Raw genomic sequence first — 22,845 nt, forward strand, 5'->3', positions numbered from 1 at the left:
ATTTCTAATGAGTGGAACTCTATAGAGACTAGAGTAGAGATTATATTAATATTTTTTTTGTAAGGGTAACCCTCAAAAGTATCTCGATGTGTCTCAATGGTAATGCGTCTTTATAATCCCACGTTATGTATTACATTAACATCATCATTATTTGAACTGCTTTGTAAAAAGACATTTTCTTTTTTTGAAAATATACCAGCATTTTCTTATTCTGATAAGAAAAAGACTGTTACATCGTTTCGTGATTGATCTAGATTAGGGGTCCTGGAGAGCCACAGTCCTGCAGGCTTCAGCTCCAACCCCAATCAAACACTCCTGAACAAGAAAAATCCATTTTTAAGGGTTACTAGAAAGCTAGGTGTGTTTTTATCACAGATGGAGCAAAACTGCAGAACTGTGGCTCTCCAGGACTGACGTTGGTTACCCCTGATCTAGATGATGGTACTGATTGTAGGCTGCGTGCATCAGACTACAGCATGACTAGTCCATAAAAGCTTGTAAAACCAACACGACAGCACACTAGAGGAAAAACAATAGAACAACTCAAACAAGTGCATTTATCTTTCTGCAAGTCTGCACCTGTATAAATATTTTCCTTCCATTTCAATGAATGTCTCACCACTGCCGACCACTTAAACATACATTGTCTTTAAGTGCATTAATCTCTTTAAATATTATTCTTTAAAGATTTTAAGAGTTTATTTCATTTTAGATGAAAACACATCATCTTAGGAAAAGAAAGCAGGTATCTTGCACATTAGGCCAAAATAATACTATTACATTACATTACTATTATAATACTAACCAAAAGTACTGGCCAAAGAATACTATTTGCAGGTTAACAAAAGACATTGTAATATTTACACATACACATTTTACTGGTATATCTGCAGAGCCTTGGCTTTAATTTAAAGGTTTCAGTTCACAGAGATTTCCAGTTTCCCATACATTCCTTTTTTCTGCTTTCCTTTTTGTGTTTTTGCGCTTCATAAACACCACTACAGCCGCCAGGAGAACACAGACTGAGATGACCATCAGACACAGGCCACAATAAAAAATAAGCCAGGCATTTGATTGACATCTGCAGTCTTGAACAGGCATCGGAGGAGGCAGTCGTGGTGGTGAGTAATCCGGAATGGCTTTCACGTGACATTTTTCCAAAGTCTCGTTGACCAGCAGGTTGACCCACACGGTGGTCTGCAGCGGGTCTGGCTTTCCTCTGTCGCGAACGACTATGAAGAGGTGGTGCATGCCGTAGTCCTCGCCGCGCAGATGCTGGACCAGGGTGATGTTTCCCGAGTGCTGGTCAATCTGGAAGGGGCTGTGGAGAGCCGGTTTGGATGCAATAATTTGGTAAGTGATGTCCGAATTCATTCCTGAGTCCTCATCAATGGCGTAAATCTTTGTTATCATGCTTCCTGCTCGAGTAGCCGGGGATATGGTCAGACAGGAGAGGTTGCTGCTAGGAAGAAGGACCTGGGGTTGATTATCATTGACATCCTCAATAAAAATGGTCATTTTTGCTGTAGCGGAAAGGACTGGACTGCCGCCATCTACGGCTACAACCAGAAGCTCATAGCGGTCTTGCTTCTCACGGTCGACTTCACCAGTACTGCGGAGCGACCCCTGCGCCAGGTCTATGGCAAAAGGGACTTCGTCATTTAAAATACGCACATCCGCTATCCGGCCGTTCTCTCCTTCATCAGCGTCGCTTACTGTGACTTTCCCAACTTGGGAAAGTTGTGGAATGCTCTCAATCACAAAGAAATAGAAATGTGGGGTTGGAAAGACCGGTGGATTGTCATTCACATCCAGTATGTTTATGGACACAATAGCTAAGCCCTCCAGAGACGGCTCGCCGCCGTCCCGGGCCAGAACAGTCAGGTCGTATTTCTCCTGCTGCTCTCTATCCAAAGACTCTGCTGCTGAAATCACACCTGTCTCTTCATCAATTCTGAAAGGTCCTCCATTTGTAAGCCTGTACCTTACTTTGCCAAACTGCTGGCTGTCTGCGTCGCTAGCCTGGACTTTGAGCAGAAACACTCCAGGCTCGTTGTTCTCCTTGATGTCCTTTTCATAGCGTGTTTGTTCAAACTTTGGGGCGTTATCATTCACATCTTCAACCAGCACTTTGATCACTTCCCTTCTGTGTAGGCGTGTGCCATGAGGATCAGAAATAATCACTGTAACATCATACTCGCCGCACATCTCAAAATCGAGGGGTTTTGATGTTGAAAGCAAATAGCTGCCTGCTTGCGGCTTCAAAGAAAACGGCATGCTGTTTTTATCTAAGGACAGAGTACCTTTGGCAGTAGAGGTGTCTTCCAACTCCAAGAGGGCTAAGACGGTGGGGGGCTCGTTTTCCTGTAACACGATCACTTGGTGTTTATGCTCGGCGACAAACCTGATCTTTATTGACGGCTCTTGGCTCGTCACTGGCTGAATGTGTACGGTTACCTGAGTTTGCGCAGGGGGGCAAAGTGGGCTATTCGCAAAGACTTTCAACACGTGCTCCTCAGGACTGTCAACCAGCACGTCAACAGCTAAGCTAATCAGGCCTGTGTGTCCATCCAAGTGAAAGAGCGCTGTGGCCCTGTCTGAGATCTGACGGCTGAAGGAGAATGTGATCTGGGCATTTTGGCCCAGGTCTTTGTCTGTGGCTTTAAGCTGGGCCACCGCAGTGCCCTTGACTCCTAACGCTGGCACAGTGGCTGCGGTGGGACTGTCAGCATCAAACTCTGGGCAATTGTCATCAACATCGGTTACAGTTACATTGAGCTTAGCTGTAGCACTAAGTGGTACTGAACCTCCATCTACTGCTACAAGAACCAAGAAGTGGCTTTCCTGAGTTTCCCGGTCCAGTTCCCTTTGTACCACCAGCTCAAGTTCATGCCCGTCTTGTCTGATGTCAAAAAAGCCATCAGAGTCTTCTAAATGGTAACGTATCAAGCCATTATCGCCCGTATCCTTATCCTGGGCTTGGTCATCCAGTGGGAAAGCAGTCCCTATTGATGCATCTTCAGGTATGTGTAGAGGAATCTCATTCCTCTCAAAGATTGGAGCGTTGTCATTAATATCATCCACAACAATTATCATCGGCACTACCTCAGAATTAGGTCTCACGACTGCGGTGTTTGAAAAAGTACAGTCCCCATCCTGATGTGATGGACACAAGGTCTCTCTGTCTATGCGCTCTTTAGTGAACAGGTCCCCTGTGCTCTCGTCCACCCTGACGTATCTTTCATTGAGGAGCCGGTATGGAGCGGAGTAGTTCGTGCTTAGACTTCCGATCTTAACACCTGCTTCTTGCTCCTCCACGGTGATGAAGCGCAGTGCATGGCTATGGATTTGCCCAGCAGATGCCAAGAGAAGCACCAACTATAAAACAACAGAAGAGACTTACTGCTTGGAAGAAAGCGACACCCTTCTTTCCATATGAAAGTTTAACCACTCCTCTGACTCAGGAGTTAAGTGTGTAATCCTTAACCACCAAGTCAGTCTTTTTTTTTTTCTGTTGAATACGTTGTTTTACAGGCTGTATTATTGTCTTACATGTTCCAGCAGCCAGAGATTTAACATTACAACATAGAATCCCAACTAAGCTTGCAAATGCACTTTCCATGAATAAATTGGTCTTGAATGCTTAAAAAAGTTAAATATTTGTTTCGCATTTCCCAACAATGCATCAGTGAAATTAGGTGCTTAAAATCAGATAATCTTCTTCTACAGTTTAAATATATTATATTTCTTTTGCATTCATTTTATATAAGTTTTGTCATTTTGCAACCATGTTTATATTATTTACATGTATATTTCATATAAAATTGCACGATTTCTTAATATTGTATCTGTTAAACATTAATAAATTCCAAGGTTAAAGGTCCTAACACAATGGAAATGCACCGGTATAACAGGGCAGCAGATTTACGCTTAGAAAGGAACTTGCTAACAGGTTTGGCAGCAAATCTATGATTGTGGTTATTGATAAATATATTAATTCATGATTAGATCATTTTTGTTATTAACTACAGGGTTGAATAGTTATGCTAGGAAAATACATAATAAATGCATTACATCTAGCATAGCTAAAATAAAATGTATGCCTTTATTGCTGTAAAAATATTATTAGTAATCGGACACCAATTTATACCCTATTCATAGAAAGTGCCAGCACAATTCTTGGGTATTAGACTTTTTTTCCTTTAAACTTTTAGACTTTATTTGTATACACCAGTCTAATTTGTCTGCCTATTTGAAACCACCAAGTGAAAAAAATAATAATTTTGAAACACGTTAAACAACCACCTGATACGCAGAATAATACACACACCTAATACTGCAGACTGACTAATGTGGACTTTAACTCCATGTAACGCCTGACAGACTTGGCGTTCAAAGTCAAAATAATAATATTGAAGAATTTTCTTTCTGAAAATATACGAATACTAAGTAATGTAGGATGCATCACTCACCTGTAGTATAGTCCAGTTCATTAAAAAGTTTGAAACACGTTAAACACCACCTGATACGCAGAATAATACACACACCTAATACTGCAGACTGACTAATGTGGACTTTAACTCCATGTAACGCCTGACAGACTTGGCGTTCAAAGTCAAAATAATAATATTGAAGAATTTTCTTTCTGAAAATATACGAATACTAAGTAATGTAGGATGCATCACTCACCTGTAGTATAGTCCAGTTCATTATGTGGTGGTTTTGAGCTGTCCATTCTTCAAGAACATGTTGAGCTCTGCGAGCATGAGAAACGCTCGCGAGAAACCTCACCTACCTGCGTTACAGGTGAGCAGCTCGAGACTAACTCACGATATTCAAAAGGGAAAATACAGGTCTGACGGGATGGTTTTCCGGGTAAATGCATTATAATGATAGATGGGTCGTGGTGAGGTATTTTCCCCTTTCAACTCTAAGCACTCTGTAATGCTTTATAATAATATACACACGCTAAATCATAATAAGAGAGATTATATAGCATATAGTTATAGCTTTTCTTCGGAGTTGTTAGGGTTCAGTTATAGCTTTTCTGAACCACAATGAATTGGAACTATAGGATTATAAACCAAGCTGCAGTTATATTTATTATAGCTGTCATGGTCACCTTGTGATTGGACTCATGTCTCAGTGTCGCCATCACGAGGGCGCCAGTGATATTACATCGCATTTATCAAAATTACTCTTTCTTATATATAGATAGCCACATACTTTAGTACTCTATTATTATCATATGTTCTATGTTCTGTATTATTTGTTTCTTTTGTATTTAATTGTATTTCTGCAATAAAAAACTCTATACCCTAGCGTCAAATGTATTTTTTATTGAATGAATTAATAACCCTTACGAAAATTAACCATGGTTTTATTGTAGTAAAAGTGTATTAGCCTTGTATTTTGGCTTATTGATTACCATTTGTATAACCAGTTTTACTACAAAACCATGGTTAACGTGTGGTCACCATGGTTTAACTATAGTAACCATGTTTCTTTTGGTTTTATTTGTGGTAAAACCATGGTTAATTTTCGCAAAAATTAGTATGCCATATGTGTCCAATTTACAAGTTTACAAAAGGGCAGTAAATAGTACAAGAATGACAACACCCTTTATAAAAAAGTACCATAGTAACCACAGTCTCAGGTGTTATTACTATGTGTTGACATTATGCATGTTGTTACTACATTAATTGCGGTAACTTCAAATGGTAACTTCACAGCCGCTGTCATAAAAGATGACAGAAATATTATACCGGTTAATTATAATCGAACAAATAATACGGAGAAAACCATGTAACTGGCACTTTAAGTGCCATTGCATTTAGGAAATTCCTGAAGGTGCATAACTGCGCCTTTAGACCGAAGTGGTCGGAAATGTTCTTTCTCTAGTTCCGCATGTGACGTCATGTGTAGGCGTCAGGGGAATTTTTGTCTCAGGCTCTACTGTAACCACGGAGACCAAAGCCGTGTTCTGATTGGTCGGCGCATTATGCGCTGGTCGGAGTCAATGTAGCGCATCGCACTAATTTGAGAATCAGTTCACAGCTCTGTTCGCAGAGAACCGCAGGATGTCTGCAACAAACTGTTCAGGTAAACTTTCCTTTTGATAAACATTTCACATGCCACATTATTTCAGATGTGTTTTTTCTTTGTAAAAGGTGAGCAGATTAAGTGTATACCTTTTATTTATTTACAGCCACCATGTTGACATCAGTCATTATTATTAATAGTTTTAAAATGCGTTCCAAGTATTTGGCTTGTAATGCTAATAGAGGATGTGACTGGTTTTAGAGCTGGATCTGGAGCTGGGAGACTTACTGCAGGAGTTTAATGATGTTGTGAAGGAGCTGAGCACACCCCAGGCCTCTGAACATGTGCTGAGAGATGTGAAGAGACACACAGCACTGACTGATGGAGACGATTCAGACTACTGTAAGCACACTAGACACTACCACACACCTCGAACTCTTACAAAAGTTGTCACTGAATGCCAAACATTTATGAATTATATTCAATATGTTCAATCCCTTTAATCAGTTTAATGCATAATGTGTGTACAGAAATGTGGGCGACTGAGTCCTTTAGTAGACAATTTCCTCATATTTCCAAATTATAAATCACTGCTATGCAATTTGTTTCTCTATCTGAAGAAACCCATGCTTACTTGTCTAAATGAGGACAAACCATAGACTTTAATAGCTTTAATAGCTAACTATAATTAATATAGTGTTGCTTTAACCATAAAAGAAAAAGAAAAAGGTCCGATTTATGACCTTTGATTTATTTAGCTCACGTCTTTGGACAGCTTTGTCTTTTAATAAGCTATCAAAGGCTTCACTTATGTGATTTCTATCGGTCTTTGTTTTGATCCTTAAATCGATTGTGAGAAACAATGAAGGTATTAGTTAGCCTGTGATCTTAAGAAAGATATTCTTGTGATATACAGTACCTTGTGCACCTCGGCCACCCTGTAGTTCCTTTGCGTTCACATGTAAGAGGCACGCATTGATCCTAATGTATCTTTTCAGGCAGCGAGGCTTCGCTGGTAAACAGCTTGAATGCCAGTCAAGAGGAGCTCAACATCCCAAGCATAACCACAGCCCCAAAAGGTATTAACAGAACATAACAGATAGTCATCACATTTGCACATTTGCTCCATGCTTGGCTCTAAATGCTGTGTGCTATTTCTACTCATCTTATTGTAGTCTTTGTTTGTGGATTGGACTGCTTTGATGCTCCTTATTTGGCTACAGGATGCACGATAAGCATGATGGAATTGATATGATAATGTTATTAGAGGGTAAACCAGCACAGACATAAGGTGAAGATCTATATTTGCGCATCTTACTACTTCTAATTTAGTTGTATTATTATTTTAAAACCCTTTAACTGTCACCCGTCCCCTCTGTGGGACGCCTAAGTTTACTTCACTATATTACAATTAAATCTAATCATGACAAACTATATGTCGTTGGAAAGGTCTCCTAAATAGATATTTTACCAGTGTTTTTGTTAAAAGTTATGTAGGAAAAGTAATAGATAAATTTTTGACAAGAATGCACCTCAAAAATCTACATCGTAACAGGAGTTCTGACCTTTGTCACAAAAAAGTCTTCTTCGTTGCCTTTTTCTCGATCACACTTCAGAAATCATCAGAAATTAGATATCAATTGAAAACTTTAAATCTCAAAATTCATCCTTTGAAACCCATTTTAAAATCAAACATTGCATTACCATGAAAATGGTACATCAATATCATGTTACAAAATGTTTTTCGTTCATGAATTATAAAAATGTAAGTTTGGATCGTGCACTTTCAATATTACAATTAAATCCTAATCTAATCATGACAAACTATATGTCGTTGGAAAGGTCTCCTAAATAGATATTTGACCAGTGTTTTTGTTAAAAATGATGTAGGAAAAGTAATAGATAAATTTTTGACAAGAATGCACCTAAAAAATCTACATCGTAACAGGAGTTCTGACCTTTGTCACAAAAAAGTCTTCTTCGTTGCCTTTTTCTCGATCACACTTCAGAAATCATCAGAAATTAGATATCAATTGAAAACTTTAAATCTCAAAATTCATCCTTTGAAACCCATTTTAAAATCAAACATTGCATTACCATGAAAATGGTACATCAATATCATGTTACAAAATGTTTTTCGTTCATGAATTATAAAAATGTATGTTTGGATCGTGCACTTTCACGTCTATGTTCAAAAATGTGAGTGGCAGTTAAGGGGTTAATATCATGTTATTATGCTTACTACGAAGGCGTAAAATGTAGTAAATTTAGTTTTGTAAATATGAAGATACATTTCTATACCTCAATTTAATTTCAGTTTTGGCCGCGCCTATATTTGGCCATACCGTTTACATTACCTGAAAAGATATGAAATATGCCGTAAACTCCTGCTCATTCAAGGATGTGCATTTATTGTCTGGATCTGAGCAAAGGCAAAATGTGTTGAATGTGCACAGTTCAGCTGAATGATAATGTTTACCTCTTTTAACTTAATGTCAGTTAATCAAAAAACAAAACAAAACAAAGAAAACTTGGGTTACACTTTACTTGAAGGGGTGTGCATAAGACTGACATGACACCTTCATAATCACATGTCATGAATATGAAGGTTTTTTATGCATGTTTATGACAACTGTCATTAAGTGTCATTCGCTCAGTTATGTCATTTTTTATGCAAAAATGACATTGTTTGAGATGTCTTTGTTATGGGCTATGGTTAGGGGTAAGGGTAGGGGTAGGGTTAGGTTAGGATTAGGTCAAATAATGTCGTATTTGCATTAAAAATGACATAACTGAGCGAATGACACTTAATGACAGTTGTCATAAACATGCATAAAACCTCCTTCATATTCATGACGTGTGTCATGTCATGATTATGAAGGTGTCATGTCAGTCTTATGCACACCCCTTCAAGTAAAGTGTTACCAAAACTTGAATCTTGAACATGAATCTGAATGTACAAAGCAAATAGTTTGCTAAAAAAAATCAACAATGGTAAAAAAAAAAAAATCTGTCCCCACCAATGTCAAAATCAAACCTTGGTTCATTATCATTTTTAATAAAGATTTTGTTAAAGCCAGTTTGGTAAAGCCAGAGGCTCGCATTTCTTTCGGAGTGGAACCTTCCACAGGAAATGCCACGCACAGAGTCTGAAGCATTCCAGTGCACTGACATCTTTTCTCTCTCTCTCGGCTCTTTACAGCCAGGCTCGGGGATACCAGTGACCTACAGAGCTTCATTGAAAACCTGGATAGAGAGCTTGCAGGTATATAAACAGGTGGTTGGTCACATTTAAAGCAGCTGTTGCAACTCTATCTTTCGAAAGCACGGTGTGGCATAATAAGATTTGTAGAATCATTGCAAAGAGAATATTGTATTAATCTAGATCAAAAAGACAGTAAGACCAAAAGCAAACCTTATGCAAGGACATAAATGCAGAATATTCAGCCAGTCACAAGTGTGCACTCCCATAGTCCTACAGCGGTAACAATCCTCAGTATCTGAGGGAGCTACAGACTTACTTTTAGTCTCTCTATATAATCAGATGTTATTTATTAGTAGAGAATATAACAGAAAACAGTTTGCATTACAGATCAACACCAGTTATCTTGTTTTGTCACACACTGTGTGTTGGGGAAAGTTAATGCATTACAATATTGCGTTACTCCCTAAAAAAAGTAACTAATTACATTACTTAGTTACTTTGGAAAGGAAAGTAATGTGTTACGTTACTTTTTCTCATCTGGGCTGGGCTCATTCCCTTTTCAGCAATAAAAAAAAGTAAGCACAAATGTTATGTTTGTCTAAAGTCATTTTTGCTTATTATTATGGTTGAATTGGATCATCAAAGGTCAGCAGTCATCGAAGGTCAGCAGCAAAGACACTGGTTAATAAAATGGGATTAAATACATAAAGGATATTTGCGTTATTTAACATTTAATTATAGCAGGTTTGCGTCATATTCAGAGTTTGAATTTCACTGTTTTTATTCATTTTGAGGAATACTGAATCTGTTTTTGTGCGAGTGAGACGAGTAAATGCATGTTCACATTTAGTTACTTGAAAAAGTAACTCAGATATTTTCTTGTAACTTAAAAAGTAATGCGTTACTTTACTAGTTACTTCAAAAAAGTAATCTGATTAAGTAACTCAAGTTACTTGTAATGCGTTACACTCAACACCGGCGCTCAGTGATAGTCAAACAAAACCTGAATTCTGTCATGACGTTATTCTTGACAAAAACAAGTCAAATGTCCATCAGAGTGATAATGTTAATACGCCTATCGCTAAATTACTAACAAAAGGCCGGTGGTTTATCACAGCTCACTCGCAGCATGCTCCGTTATCAGCGGAGTGACAGTCATGAATAATAACTGCACATGCACCATACCTCACTCCCCTGACCTCCTAAAAAAAGTAACTAATTACATAGTTACTTTTCTTTGGAAAGTAATGCGTTAAGTTACTTTTGCGTTACTTTTTCTCATCTGGGCTGGGCTTGCTTGTTTGTTTTTAATATAAAATGCTATATTTTCGGCAAATGTAAAAGCCCTTTCAAACCAAAAGTGAAATGAATTATGGCTCAGGCTGAAGGAAATGTAATTTCACGTCTGTACAGTAGCAAATATTACAATGGTATGAACATAAAAGTTATGTTTATCTAAGGTAATTTTTGCTTATTAGTATGGTTGAACGGGATCATCGAAGGTCAGCAGCAAAGACACTGGTTAATAAAATGGGATTAAATACATAAAGGATATTTGCGTTATTTAACATTTAATTATAGCAGGTTTGCGTCATATTCAGAGTTTGAATTTCACTGTTTTTATTCATTTTGAGGAATACTGAATCTGTTTTTGTGCGAGTGAGACGAGTAAATGCATGTTCACATTTAGTTACTTGAAAAAGTAACTCAGATATTTTCTTGTAACTTAAAAAGTAATGCGTTACTTTACTAGTTACTCTAGTTACTTAATCTGATTAAGTAACTCAAGTTACTTGTAATGCGTTACACTCAACACCGGCGCTCAGTGCGCTCAGTGAAAAACCTGAATTCTGTCATGACGTTATTCTTGACAAAAACAAGTCAAATGTCCATCAGAGTGATAATGTTAATACGCCTATCGCTAAATTACTAACAAAAGGCCGGTGGTTTATCACAGCTCACTCGCAGCATGCTCCGTTATCAGCGGAGTGACAGTCATGAATAATAACTGCACATGCACCATACCTCACTCCCCTGACCTGAGCTGTCACAATCTTATCTGTCTTACAGAGATGTGAGATGACGGGACACACGTGATCAGAGAGGACTGAGCACCTGAAGAGCTGGCATTTAGCTTCCACGCATAGAAAAACACAGCTTGAAGGCCTCATTTCCCCCACTTCACTAAGAAAAAAAGCTCACGGTTTTGGAAGAATTACCAAGTTTCTCAGAAGATGTTTTATTAAAAAAATACAACATTTATATGAAAAGCACAATTCCTTGTAAGTTATGAAGATTTATTGTTAATAGCTATTTTTCACTTTTTTTTATGAAGAATGTAAAAATATCAGTGCTACCAGGTTCAAAATAATGTGTGATATTAATAATAAAGATTTTTTTAATAATAAAGGTTTTTGCATTAAACATGTATTACTCGTTTTTAATTCTTATATTAGGAAGGAAAATTGTTTTTTCTTGCTAATACAATTGTTATGTAGGGAATACCTACATTATTATTTAGGTAATTGGGTAAATGTCACAAAAAGTGCTTAATTGTCATGAAAATGGTCATGAAAAATCGTAATGGTAAATGAACTTATTTAAACACAGTGAAATATTCACCTAATTAACCATACACTCCAACATTAAATTCCTTGCAAGAGCTGCAGTTCACTAGATTTAGTTTAAGGCCCTGGTGTGTAGAGAAGAGGAAATGCATTAGACATTCTGCAGCTGATGGAAAAGGAAGTCGATCAAAACCAGCACAGTTTGTGGTATTGTCACCTTCTCGAGTTTGTTGTTTTACTGCGTATGCAATACATGGTTCCTAAAAATGATTTGAAAGTTACAATCTCACTTAAATATGCACTTCATTACATTGGGCAAACTATCAAACCAGTTGCATATTATTCTTGTTTTTGTTTTTTTTATCTAATGTGATGATTTAAAGTGTGATTTAAAGGGTTACTTCACACACAAATGACAATCTTTCATCATTTACTCACTCGTATGCCATTCCAAACCTGTATATTCCTTCTTTTGTAAAACAAATGAATAAGATATTGTTGAACTATCCCTTTAAGTGTCCAAATACTTTTAGTCTGAACTACAATTTGCCCCTTCCACTTGTCCACAGAGTACATTTTTGTCACTTTCTTTTTTTAGCAGATTGTACTCGCATATGTTATATAATGGAGCAGATGTTAGACATTATGCAACATCATGAGCGAAAGTAGCACTTCTTCTGGGCAGCAGTGTTCATGGAAAGAGGAAGTTCGGAGTCTCGTGTGGTTTGACATCAACACTGCTCCAGACTCTTATGAGAACCCTTAGTTTTACAATAAATACTCCAAGCATGTGATTATGAAGTCACTAGTGAATGTATTTAAAGAAACGGGGATTCAATCAGAAGCAGCTACAGCTTTGGAAACGACATTGTTTCAGACTAAAATATGTAATTCCATGTTTCCCTTTCAGACTGTGTTTCGAGACAGTTAAATGGTTTTCTGAAGACACTGTGTTCAGTTTGTGTCCTCTTGGGTTGTTGCTTGAGGGACCCATAATGCTCTTGGTAATAGACTCTGCTCCAAACTGACCTGAATGCTGAATGTCAAAACTGCAGTGTGAGTGGATGTGCAAGGGACGTGAGAAACAGCCGCTTTGCACCTCTTTCTTTCTTAGTTTTTTTTTTTTTTTTGGTTAACATTGATATTTACAGCCTTTCTGTGCTGGGTGTGTGAGCTGAGCAAACGATAAATGGCACTCTGTCCAGTGAAAAAGAAAAGTGTCAACAAATGTGAAAACTTGAAGCAAAATTAGAAACCATTTTCTTTTCACATACCATTTCAAACTGGTTAAAGGGGTCATATGATGCTGCTAAAAATAACATTATTTTGTGTATTTGGTGTAATGAAATGTGTTTATGCGGTTTAAAGTAAAAAAAACACATTATTTTCCACATACTGTACATTATTGTTTCTCCTCTATGCCCCGCCTTTTTGAAACGTGTCGATTTTTACAAAGCTCATCGGTCTGAAAAAGCGAGGTATGCTGTGATTGGCCAGCTATTCAGTGCGTTGTGATTGGCCGAATACCTGCATTTATTCCGAATAGTCTGCATTTGTGATTGGAGAAATGACAAACAACAAGTGCTACTCTACACTGCCCAAAAAACTCGCGTTTGAATCGTCAGTGAAAATGCTATATTTTCGGCAAATGTAAAAGCCCTTTCAAACCAAAAGTGAAATGAATTATGGCTCAGGCTGAAGGAAATGTAATTTCACGTCTGTACAGTAGCAAATATTACAATGGTATGAACATAAAAGTTATGTTTATCTAAGGTAATTTTTGCTTATTAGTATGGTTGAACGGGATCATCGAAGGTCAGCAGCAAAGACACTGGTTAATAAAATGGGATTAAATACATAAAGGATATTTGCGTTATTTAACATTTAATTATAGCAGGTTTGCGTCATATTCAGAGTTTGAATTTCACTGTTTTTATTCATTTTGAGGAATACTGAATCTGTTTTTGTGCGAGTGAGACGAGTAAATGCATGTTCACATTTAGTTACTTGAAAAAGTAACTCAGATATTTTCTTGTAACTTAAAAAGTAATGCGTTACTTTACTAGTTACTTCAAAAAAGTAATCTGATTAAGTAACTCAAGTTACTTGTAATGCGTTACACTCAACACCGGCGCTCAGTGATAGTCAAACAAAACCTGAATTCTGTCATGACGTTATTCTTGACAAAAACAAGTCAAATGTCCATCAGAGTGATAATGTTAATACGCCTATCGCTAAATTACTAACAAAAGGCCGGTGGTTTATCACAGCTCACTCGCAGCATGCTCCGTTATCAGCGGAGTGACAGTCATGAATAATAACTGCACATGCACCATACCTCACTCCCCTGACCTGAGCTGTCACAATCTTATCTGTCTTACAGAGATGTGAGATGACGGGACACACGTGATCAGAGAGGACTGAGCACCTGAAGAGCTGGCATTTAGCTTCCACGCATAGAAAAACACAGCTTGAAGGCCTCATTTCCCCCACTTCACTAAGAAAAAAAGCTCACGGTTTTGGAAGAATTACCAAGTTTCTCAGAAGATGTTTTATTAAAAAAATACAACATTTATATGAAAAGCACAATTCCTTGTAAGTTATGAAGATTTATTGTTAATAGCTATTTTTCACTTTTTTTTATGAAGAATGTAAAAATATCAGTGCTACCAGGTTCAAAATAATGTGTGATATTAATAATAAAGATTTTTTTAATAATAAAGGTTTTTGCATTAAACATGTATTACTCGTTTTTAATTCTTATATTAGGAAGGAAAATTGTTTTTTCTTGCTAATACAATTGTTATGTAGGGAATACCTACATTATTATTTAGGTAATTGGGTAAATGTCACAAAAAGTGCTTAATTGTCATGAAAATGGTCATGAAAAATCGTAATGGTAAATGAACTTATTTAAACACAGTGAAATATTCACCTAATTAACCATACACTCCAACATTAAATTCCTTGCAAGAGCTGCAGTTCACTAGATTTAGTTTAAGGCCCTGGTGTGTAGAGAAGAGGAAATGCATTAGACATTCTGCAGCTGATGGAAAAGGAAGTCGATCAAAACCAGCACAGTTTGTGGTATTGTCACCTTCTCGAGTTTGTTGTTTTACTGCGTATGCAATACATGGTTCCTAAAAATGATTTGAAAGTTACAATCTCACTTAAATATGCACTTCATTACATTGGGCAAACTATCAAACCAGTTGCATATTATTCTTGTTTTTGTTTTTTTTATCTAATGTGATGATTTAAAGTGTGATTTAAAGGGTTACTTCACACACAAATGACAATCTTTCATCATTTACTCACTCGTATGCCATTCCAAACCTGTATATTCCTTCTTTTGTAAAACAAATGAATAAGATATTGTTGAACTATCCCTTTAAGTGTCCAAATACTTTTAGTCTGAACTACAATTTGCCCCTTCCACTTGTCCACAGAGTACATTTTTGTCACTTTCTTTTTTTAGCAGATTGTACTCGCATATGTTATATAATGGAGCAGATGTTAGACATTATGCAACATCATGAGCGAAAGTAGCACTTCTTCTGGGCAGCAGTGTTCATGGAAAGAGGAAGTTCGGAGTCTCGTGTGGTTTGACATCAACACTGCTCCAGACTCTTATGAGAACCCTTAGTTTTACAATAAATACTCCAAGCATGTGATTATGAAGTCACTAGTGAATGTATTTAAAGAAACGGGGATTCAATCAGAAGCAGCTACAGCTTTGGAAACGACATTGTTTCAGACTAAAATATGTAATTCCATGTTTCCCTTTCAGACTGTGTTTCGAGACAGTTAAATGGTTTTCTGAAGACACTGTGTTCAGTTTGTGTCCTCTTGGGTTGTTGCTTGAGGGACCCATAATGCTCTTGGTAATAGACTCTGCTCCAAACTGACCTGAATGCTGAATGTCAAAACTGCAGTGTGAGTGGATGTGCAAGGGACGTGAGAAACAGCCGCTTTGCACCTCTTTCTTTCTTAGTTTTTTTTTTTTTTTTGGTTAACATTGATATTTACAGCCTTTCTGTGCTGGGTGTGTGAGCTGAGCAAACGATAAATGGCACTCTGTCCAGTGAAAAAGAAAAGTGTCAACAAATGTGAAAACTTGAAGCAAAATTAGAAACCATTTTCTTTTCACATACCATTTCAAACTGGTTAAAGGGGTCATATGATGCTGCTAAAAATAACATTATTTTGTGTATTTGGTGTAATGAAATGTGTTTATGCGGTTTAAAGTAAAAAACTTATGGTGCATTCATACAGGTTGGGCAGTATTCCTGCTGTGAGAGTATTCAAATTTCACATTTTCTCAAGAAAAACTCTTCAGAACCTTGCCATCAAAATACTGCAGGTTTCTGTATCATTTGCGCACAGTTCTGTGGTTGCACACTAGCCTGAGTGAAAAAACAAAAACAAAACAATTCTCAGTATTATTCTAGTTCGTCCCTTTAGCGTCAATACATGGGCTATTTTCACCTCTTTTTTGTCCACCAACCAAAACTTGTAAATCACATCACTTAGAAACATAATGGCACATGAGCAAACACTACTAAAAATAAAAATGGTTACTGGTTACTAGTTACATGTTGCAAGCACAATAAACTACTATACTAAGTAGTTCATACAAAGATATATGGCACTTGGTGTGCAAAGTTGTAATCTGATTCTTAGATAAACAGTTTCTGCATCCGCTCTATGAATATACAAAGAGATTTGGCCAGAATGGACGACTGACGATTTCAGCATGAATAGGCCCTCAACTGCTGTGACAACGTCCACCTCTATTGATATAGAAACAGACAAATTGCCCCTCTCCTGTTTTGCATTTCAAGTAGACGCTGAAGGGAAGTGGTACTTTATGTAGATGTCATTTTGTGCAAAAGAAACCAGGTGCTTTAAAGCATGCTTCTGCTGATTGCCTAATTAGAATGTAGGCAAGAAAATGTGCCTGTTTTGTGGATCTTGGAAGCCCCCCAGCAAGACAGAATCCTGGCGTCTTTGTTTACAGAGGCTTGTCATCTGTTTGATGCAATGCTTTGCTGAAGTACACCCTAGAGAGCTGCACTGTGCACAGAGCAATGATTGCATTAAGACAGGGCAACACTACGCAACACATGCTGCTTATGCAACAAAAAGAAAAGGTAAACACAAATAAACCGTAGACCAAGAGACATGCAATCTCTGTTTATGCCAACCAAACCCATTAAGAAGTCTGGGTAATTATATTTGAAGACAAACAATACAAACGAATTTTTCTTCCTGGAATGGAATGCATGCAAGTTCATGCACTGACAGTCAGGTTATCTGATCTGTCAACACTTCAGCAATAACAGAGTTGGAATATGGCACGAAATGCTACTGTGAAAACAGATAAATGTGTCAGCAAATGTTTAATCACACTGCTGCAAATGCTGATGTCTGGAACAGGATGAACAAGAAAGAGCAAGGAAATCTTTCAGGTAAACATTACTCCAAAAGAACGTCGCCCTTGTGCGCTCAGAGTCCTTCATGTTGTCCTTTGGATGAATGTTTCTCAACTCCAGACCTCGGGACTCATCTCCCAGAATGTTTCAGATGGCTCCCTATTCAACACACTAAGAATGAATCAGGTGTTTTAATTAGTGAGACATCTAAAGCACTCTGCAATGTGGGTGCCCAGGACTGGAGTTGAGAAAGACTGGTAGATTAGTCTTAATCAGTTAGCAAAGGTCACTCTTTGTTTTAATATTTAATTCATTAAATATTAAAGTATACAAAAGAATAAAAAAAAAAAAGTATTACATTTTTTTTATAATAATATATATTTTTTGTATGTTGTGACAGTTATATTATTAATATTATAATAATTATAATATTATACAGTTATTGTGAGTCATATTTGGTCTTAAACCGTTTGTATCACTGCCATCTCATGGTCAAAGCTTGCAAATGCAGTTCTATGTCAAGTCAAGTCAAGTCAAGTTTATTTGTACAGCGCTTTTCACGATACAAATCATTGAGATTGTTTTCCTGTAAAGCAACTGTAAAACTAAGTTGAACTGTAATATATACAGTATGAGCAGTGGTACACTAGAGGGCCTCAGCAAACATCCAAGGGGGCCTCAAGATGATTAAAATGATTTAAAATAGGGCAAAACAAGCAATTCAAAAAAGCAAAAACAACAAAAAAAAATTCTTAATTTACTTTGCCCTTTATTTACTTTGCCAACCGTGGGAAGAACCAGGATTCCCACTGTGCAGAAAAAATGGATATATGAGATTTTCTAGACCGGAAAAACTCACGTAAATTAATAAAATAACTCCATTGGAATTTTATAATCACTGTAAAACATAGCAGTCAAATTTATTACACGAAATTAGTTCATTTAACTCAAATATTACTGAATGTTAATTGCACTTAATAGAAAAAAATATGTGCGCTCAGTAACTGATTATATCAAGCAGAACTCAAGCTGAATCAGATTTCGACTTCCCAGCAAGCTTTGCTTCAGACTCTGTAAGGAGAGTACATGTTGAAATGTTATTTTATGTGCTTTTGCACAAGATTAATATAAGGGGAGATCTGTTCGTGTTTATTGTTGTTTTGTTGGGATTTAAAAGGATTTCAGGTATGTCTGAGCTTTTGGAGGTTACCATTCTGCTAAGTAACGAGTAGAGTCTTTGGTTAAGTCCAGGATGGACCAAAGCATGTTAAGACTATAGCTATAGGGGAGAATGGGGTAAGATGAGCCAAATGTTTTTTTTTACTTATGTGGTCCTCAAGATAAGGGGAAATGAGGCAGAAGTTCAATGAAAGTATCTGAAGTAATTTCATGATGTTTCCTATCATTTTAAATGATCAGAATGTATCTATGACAATGGCTTCTAAAAATATGGCTTCTTATAAAAAAGTGATAAAAATGTTTTAAAAAGTTATTAAAAAGTGGCTTAATTTGCCCCCAGGTTAGGGGTAAGTTGACCCGAGGAGTCAGTGGGCAAGATGCACCACTGCGTGTAAACTGATCTACTGAATCTGATTCAAACCCATGTGAAATTTTACAGATAATTTGCCTCTTTTAAAAACTAATTTAATAATTAAATTTCCTTTTACAAAGTTTGTAAACGGAGTTTGTTGAGTAAAATTAAATAAAAACTGAAGCAGGATGAAACTATAAATGTCACTGAAACTAATAAACATTTTAATCAAATTATTCTCGGCATGGTAGCTTTTCTGCATTGTCGAACAGTTCATTAGGGACTACAGAAAGATATACATGATCATAATGTGATGAAAAGCATCTTCCGGTTCTTATCAGAGATGGATTTGATGCACTTGTACACTGTCCCTAACAAATAAATTACAAATAATGTATATTTATGATAAACTAAACCAACGGCATAATATCACATTAAAATACCAGTTTATACTTCAGAGCCTTATGGTGGGGTAAGTTAAAATGCTGGCTCAATTTACCCAACAGCATTTGGCTCAATTTACCCCATAGCTGCAATTTTGGAAAAAAGCTAGCTAGCTTACCAATTCAGGTTAATATTTACCTAAATGATTTGAATGGTTTTATATGTTGCTAAATCACCTGTATGCATCATGACCTGGATACATTTATTTTGATGTAACACCCATTACATCTGTTATGCTAAAATTTTACTTTGACAAGCCTAAACAGTTTTTAAAGGGGTCATATGATGCGATTTCAAGTTTTCACAAAATAATGTTCTTTTTAGCAGCATCATATGACCCCTTTAAAGTAAATTGGTGCCTTCTACTCCTCCCATGTGTTTCTCCTATTCAAAGTCTGGCAGAAATGACGGGTGGTTCCAAAATATATGGTCACATGACAGTAAAAGTGTACAGTTGCCAAGATACAGGAGGTGGGTCAACTTACCCACTGGCTTTGTTTAAAAATAGTAGTAGTGCTTACTGATGCAGTGATAGTCTCTTGTCGTATATGCTTTAGCCTGCTAAGTAGCTAGCAAGCAAACTACAAGAGAGTGGAGGCAATATTATTAAATGACATGACATGACAATGTCATTAAGTTTCAGCAACATAAAATATTTGAGTGGAGTTTAGTTGTGTTTCAGGAAATATTCTTTTAGTAAACTCAGATGAAATAAGTTTACAGTACTCATAACGATGGTTTTCTAAACTGAACTCATTTCGTTTTACAGGGACATACATTTCTCTAGTTATGCCATTCTCTAAAATATTTTATTGTTGGCCTTGGGGTCAAAAAGGTTGAGAACCACTAGTCTAGAGTTTTTCTTTTGATCTGTTTTTCTTTCCTGTATGTACTGTAACTGTATTGTAACCCACTGAACTGTTTCTAACTGTCTCATTTTCATTCATATCAAATGAACATCAGGTGTTTAACCTGACAGTTTCATGAAAGCTCTAATTATTAGATATTATGATGCTCAGATGTGACACAAGATCAAGCTTAAATCGGTTTATATGGAATAAATGTGAAATAACAGTGTTACTTTGAGATGCAGGCATCTCTGTAATGAAGTGCACTGCAATGTGTGACACAGTGTGAAAATAATGGCTTGAGCAGCAGAAAGTCTGGATGTCTTTGACTCTGACTGTATTTTCAGCCGCATGCTTGAGGGCCACAAAATGCAATGCATTTCCAGATAAAGGGATGTATTTTTGTAATGGGGACTAGTTTTCAGCTGTGAGGTCAAAGGCTAGCTTGCCATTTTCCTTCATTATATGCCATATTACTGGAGGTACAATGCAAGAGGATATCATACTGTGCATTATTTATTAGACCTTCTGGATTGCCGGCGGTCATGTATTTGAGGGAGCAGCTGTTCTGAGTTCTTTCAACAAGGACAAATTGTAAGCATGAATTTAAACCTAATAAATAGGTTAACATTGCCAGTCATGGTTTTGTGTGCAATCAGCCGTTATGCTATTATAGAATACTCTGAATTTCTGTTAATTGGTGCTTATCTAGTCAGTATCTACACACAATGGGCCTCATTCATGAAACACGAGCAGAACGAATTTTTGTGTAAATCGTTCGTAAAGTCGTTCTGACGTAAACTTTCGAATTCATGAAAAATATTTAAAGCGAGTTTTTTGGGCAGTGTAGAGTAGGGCTTGTTGTTTGTCATTTCTCTGATCACAAATGCAGACAGAGTTTTATGTTTACGCTGCGCGATGCAACGCAACGCGTAAAAAGACAGTATAAGTTATTATAATCCATAATTATGTCCCCACTGGATGCAAAGAATGCCTCGTTTTTAATGGGTTTTCATGTTTTTGAATCATCGCTCCGGCCTGACAGGGCGTCATCACAGTATGGTGAGGGGCGTAACATTTCCGTCTCACGCTTGAGGTATTCGGCCAATCATAACGCACTGGATAGCTGGCCAATCACAGCACCCCTCGCTTTTTCAGACCGATGAGCTTTGTAAAAATCGACGCGTTTCAGAAAGGCGGGGCATAGAGGAGAAACAATAATGTACAGTATGTGGAAAATAATGTGTTTTTTTAACCTTAAACCGCATAAACACATTTCATTACACCAAATACACAAAATAATGTTCTTTTTAGCAGCATCATATGACCCCTTTAAAGTAAATTGGTGCCTTCTACTCCTCCCATGTGTTTCTCCTATTCAAAGTCTGGCAGAAATGACGGGTGGTTCCAAAATATATGGTCACATGACAGTAAAAGTGTACAGTTGCCAAGATACAGGAGGTGGGTCAACTTACCCACTGGCTTTGTTTAAAAATAGTAGTAGTGCTTACTGATGCAGTGATAGTCTCTTGTCGTATATGCTTTAGCCTGCTAAGTAGCTAGCAAGCAAACTACAAGAGAGTGGAGGCAATATTATTAAATGACATGACATGACAATGTCATTAAGTTTCAGCAACATAAAATATTTGAGTGGAGTTTAGTTGTGTTTCAGGAAATATTCTTTTAGTAAACTCAGATGAAATAAGTTTACAGTACTCATAACGATGGTTTTCTAAACTGAACTCATTTCGTTTTACAGGGACATACATTTCTCTAGTTATGCCATTCTCTAAAATATTTTATTGTTGGCCTTGGGGTCAAAAAGGTTGAGAACCACTAGTCTAGAGTTTTTCTTTTGATCTGTTTTTCTTTCCTGTATGTACTGTAACTGTATTGTAACCCACTGAACTGTTTCTAACTGTCTCATTTTCATTCATATCAAATGAACATCAGGTGTTTAACCTGACAGTTTCATGAAAGCTCTAATTATTAGATATTATGATGCTCAGATGTGACACAAGATCAAGCTTAAATCGGTTTATATGGAATAAATGTGAAATAACAGTGTTACTTTGAGATGCAGGCATCTCTGTAATGAAGTGCACTGCAATGTGTGACACAGTGTGAAAATAATGGCTTGAGCAGCAGAAAGTCTGGATGTCTTTGACTCTTGACTGTATTTTCAGCCGCATGCTTGAGGGCCACAAAATGCAATGCATTTCCAGATAAAGGGATGTATTTTTGTAATGGGGACTAGTTTTCAGCTGTGAGGTCAAAGGCTAGCTTGCCATTTTCCTTCATTATATGCCATATTACTGGAGGTACAATGCAAGAGGATATCATACTGTGCATTATTTATTAGACCTTCTGGATTGCCGGCGGTCATGTATTTGAGGGAGCAGCTGTTCTGAGTTCTTTCAACAAGGACAAATTGTAAGCATGAATTTAAACCTAATAAATAGGTTAACATTGCCAGTCATGGTTTTGTGTGCAATCAGCCGTTATGCTATTATAGAATACTCTGAATTTCTGTTAATTAGTGCTTATCTAGTCAGTATCTACACACAATGGGCCTCATTCATGAAACACGAGCAGAACGAATTTTTGTGTAAATCGTTCGTAAAGTCGTTCTGACGTAAACTTTCGAATTCATGAAAATGTTCGTATTTTCAAAATGTTAGTTGATACGAAAGAAATGTACACCTGCTCCCTACCACGTGTAAATGGTGCGTAAAACGTTCTGTGTTCTGCTTGGCAAACTGATGACACTGAA

General features: G+C 37.0%; 2 protein-coding genes across 2 annotated transcripts; one reads left to right on the top strand and one right to left on the bottom strand.

Moving 5' to 3' along the window:
- Positions 1-843: 843 nt before the first annotated feature.
- pcdh20l (protocadherin 20-like) lies at positions 844-4,780 on the bottom strand. The gene is made up of 2 exons (XM_016545035.1): positions 4,690-4,780; positions 844-3,378 (listed from the first exon to the last, which is right to left on the bottom strand). The coding sequence occupies exons 1-2, from the start codon at positions 4,708-4,710 to the stop codon at positions 904-906; spliced, it is 2,496 nt and encodes an 831-aa protein (XP_016400521.1). The 5' UTR covers positions 4,711-4,780; the 3' UTR covers positions 844-903.
- Positions 4,781-6,045: 1,265 nt separating this feature from the next.
- LOC107733418 (regulator of cell cycle RGCC) lies at positions 6,046-11,602 on the top strand. Its single transcript, XM_016545020.1, has 5 exons — positions 6,046-6,102; positions 6,304-6,444; positions 7,041-7,121; positions 9,245-9,307; positions 11,318-11,602. The coding sequence occupies exons 1-5, from the start codon at positions 6,081-6,083 to the stop codon at positions 11,323-11,325; spliced, it is 315 nt and encodes a 104-aa protein (XP_016400506.1). The 5' UTR covers positions 6,046-6,080; the 3' UTR covers positions 11,326-11,602.
- The last annotated feature ends 11,243 nt before the right edge of the window (positions 11,603-22,845 follow it).

This window comes from Sinocyclocheilus rhinocerous, unplaced genomic scaffold, assembly GCF_001515625.1.
Source record: "Sinocyclocheilus rhinocerous isolate Xijiao unplaced genomic scaffold, SAMN03320098_v1.1 scaffold460, whole genome shotgun sequence".
NCBI classification, from domain to species: Eukaryota; Metazoa; Chordata; class Actinopteri; order Cypriniformes; family Cyprinidae; genus Sinocyclocheilus; species Sinocyclocheilus rhinocerous.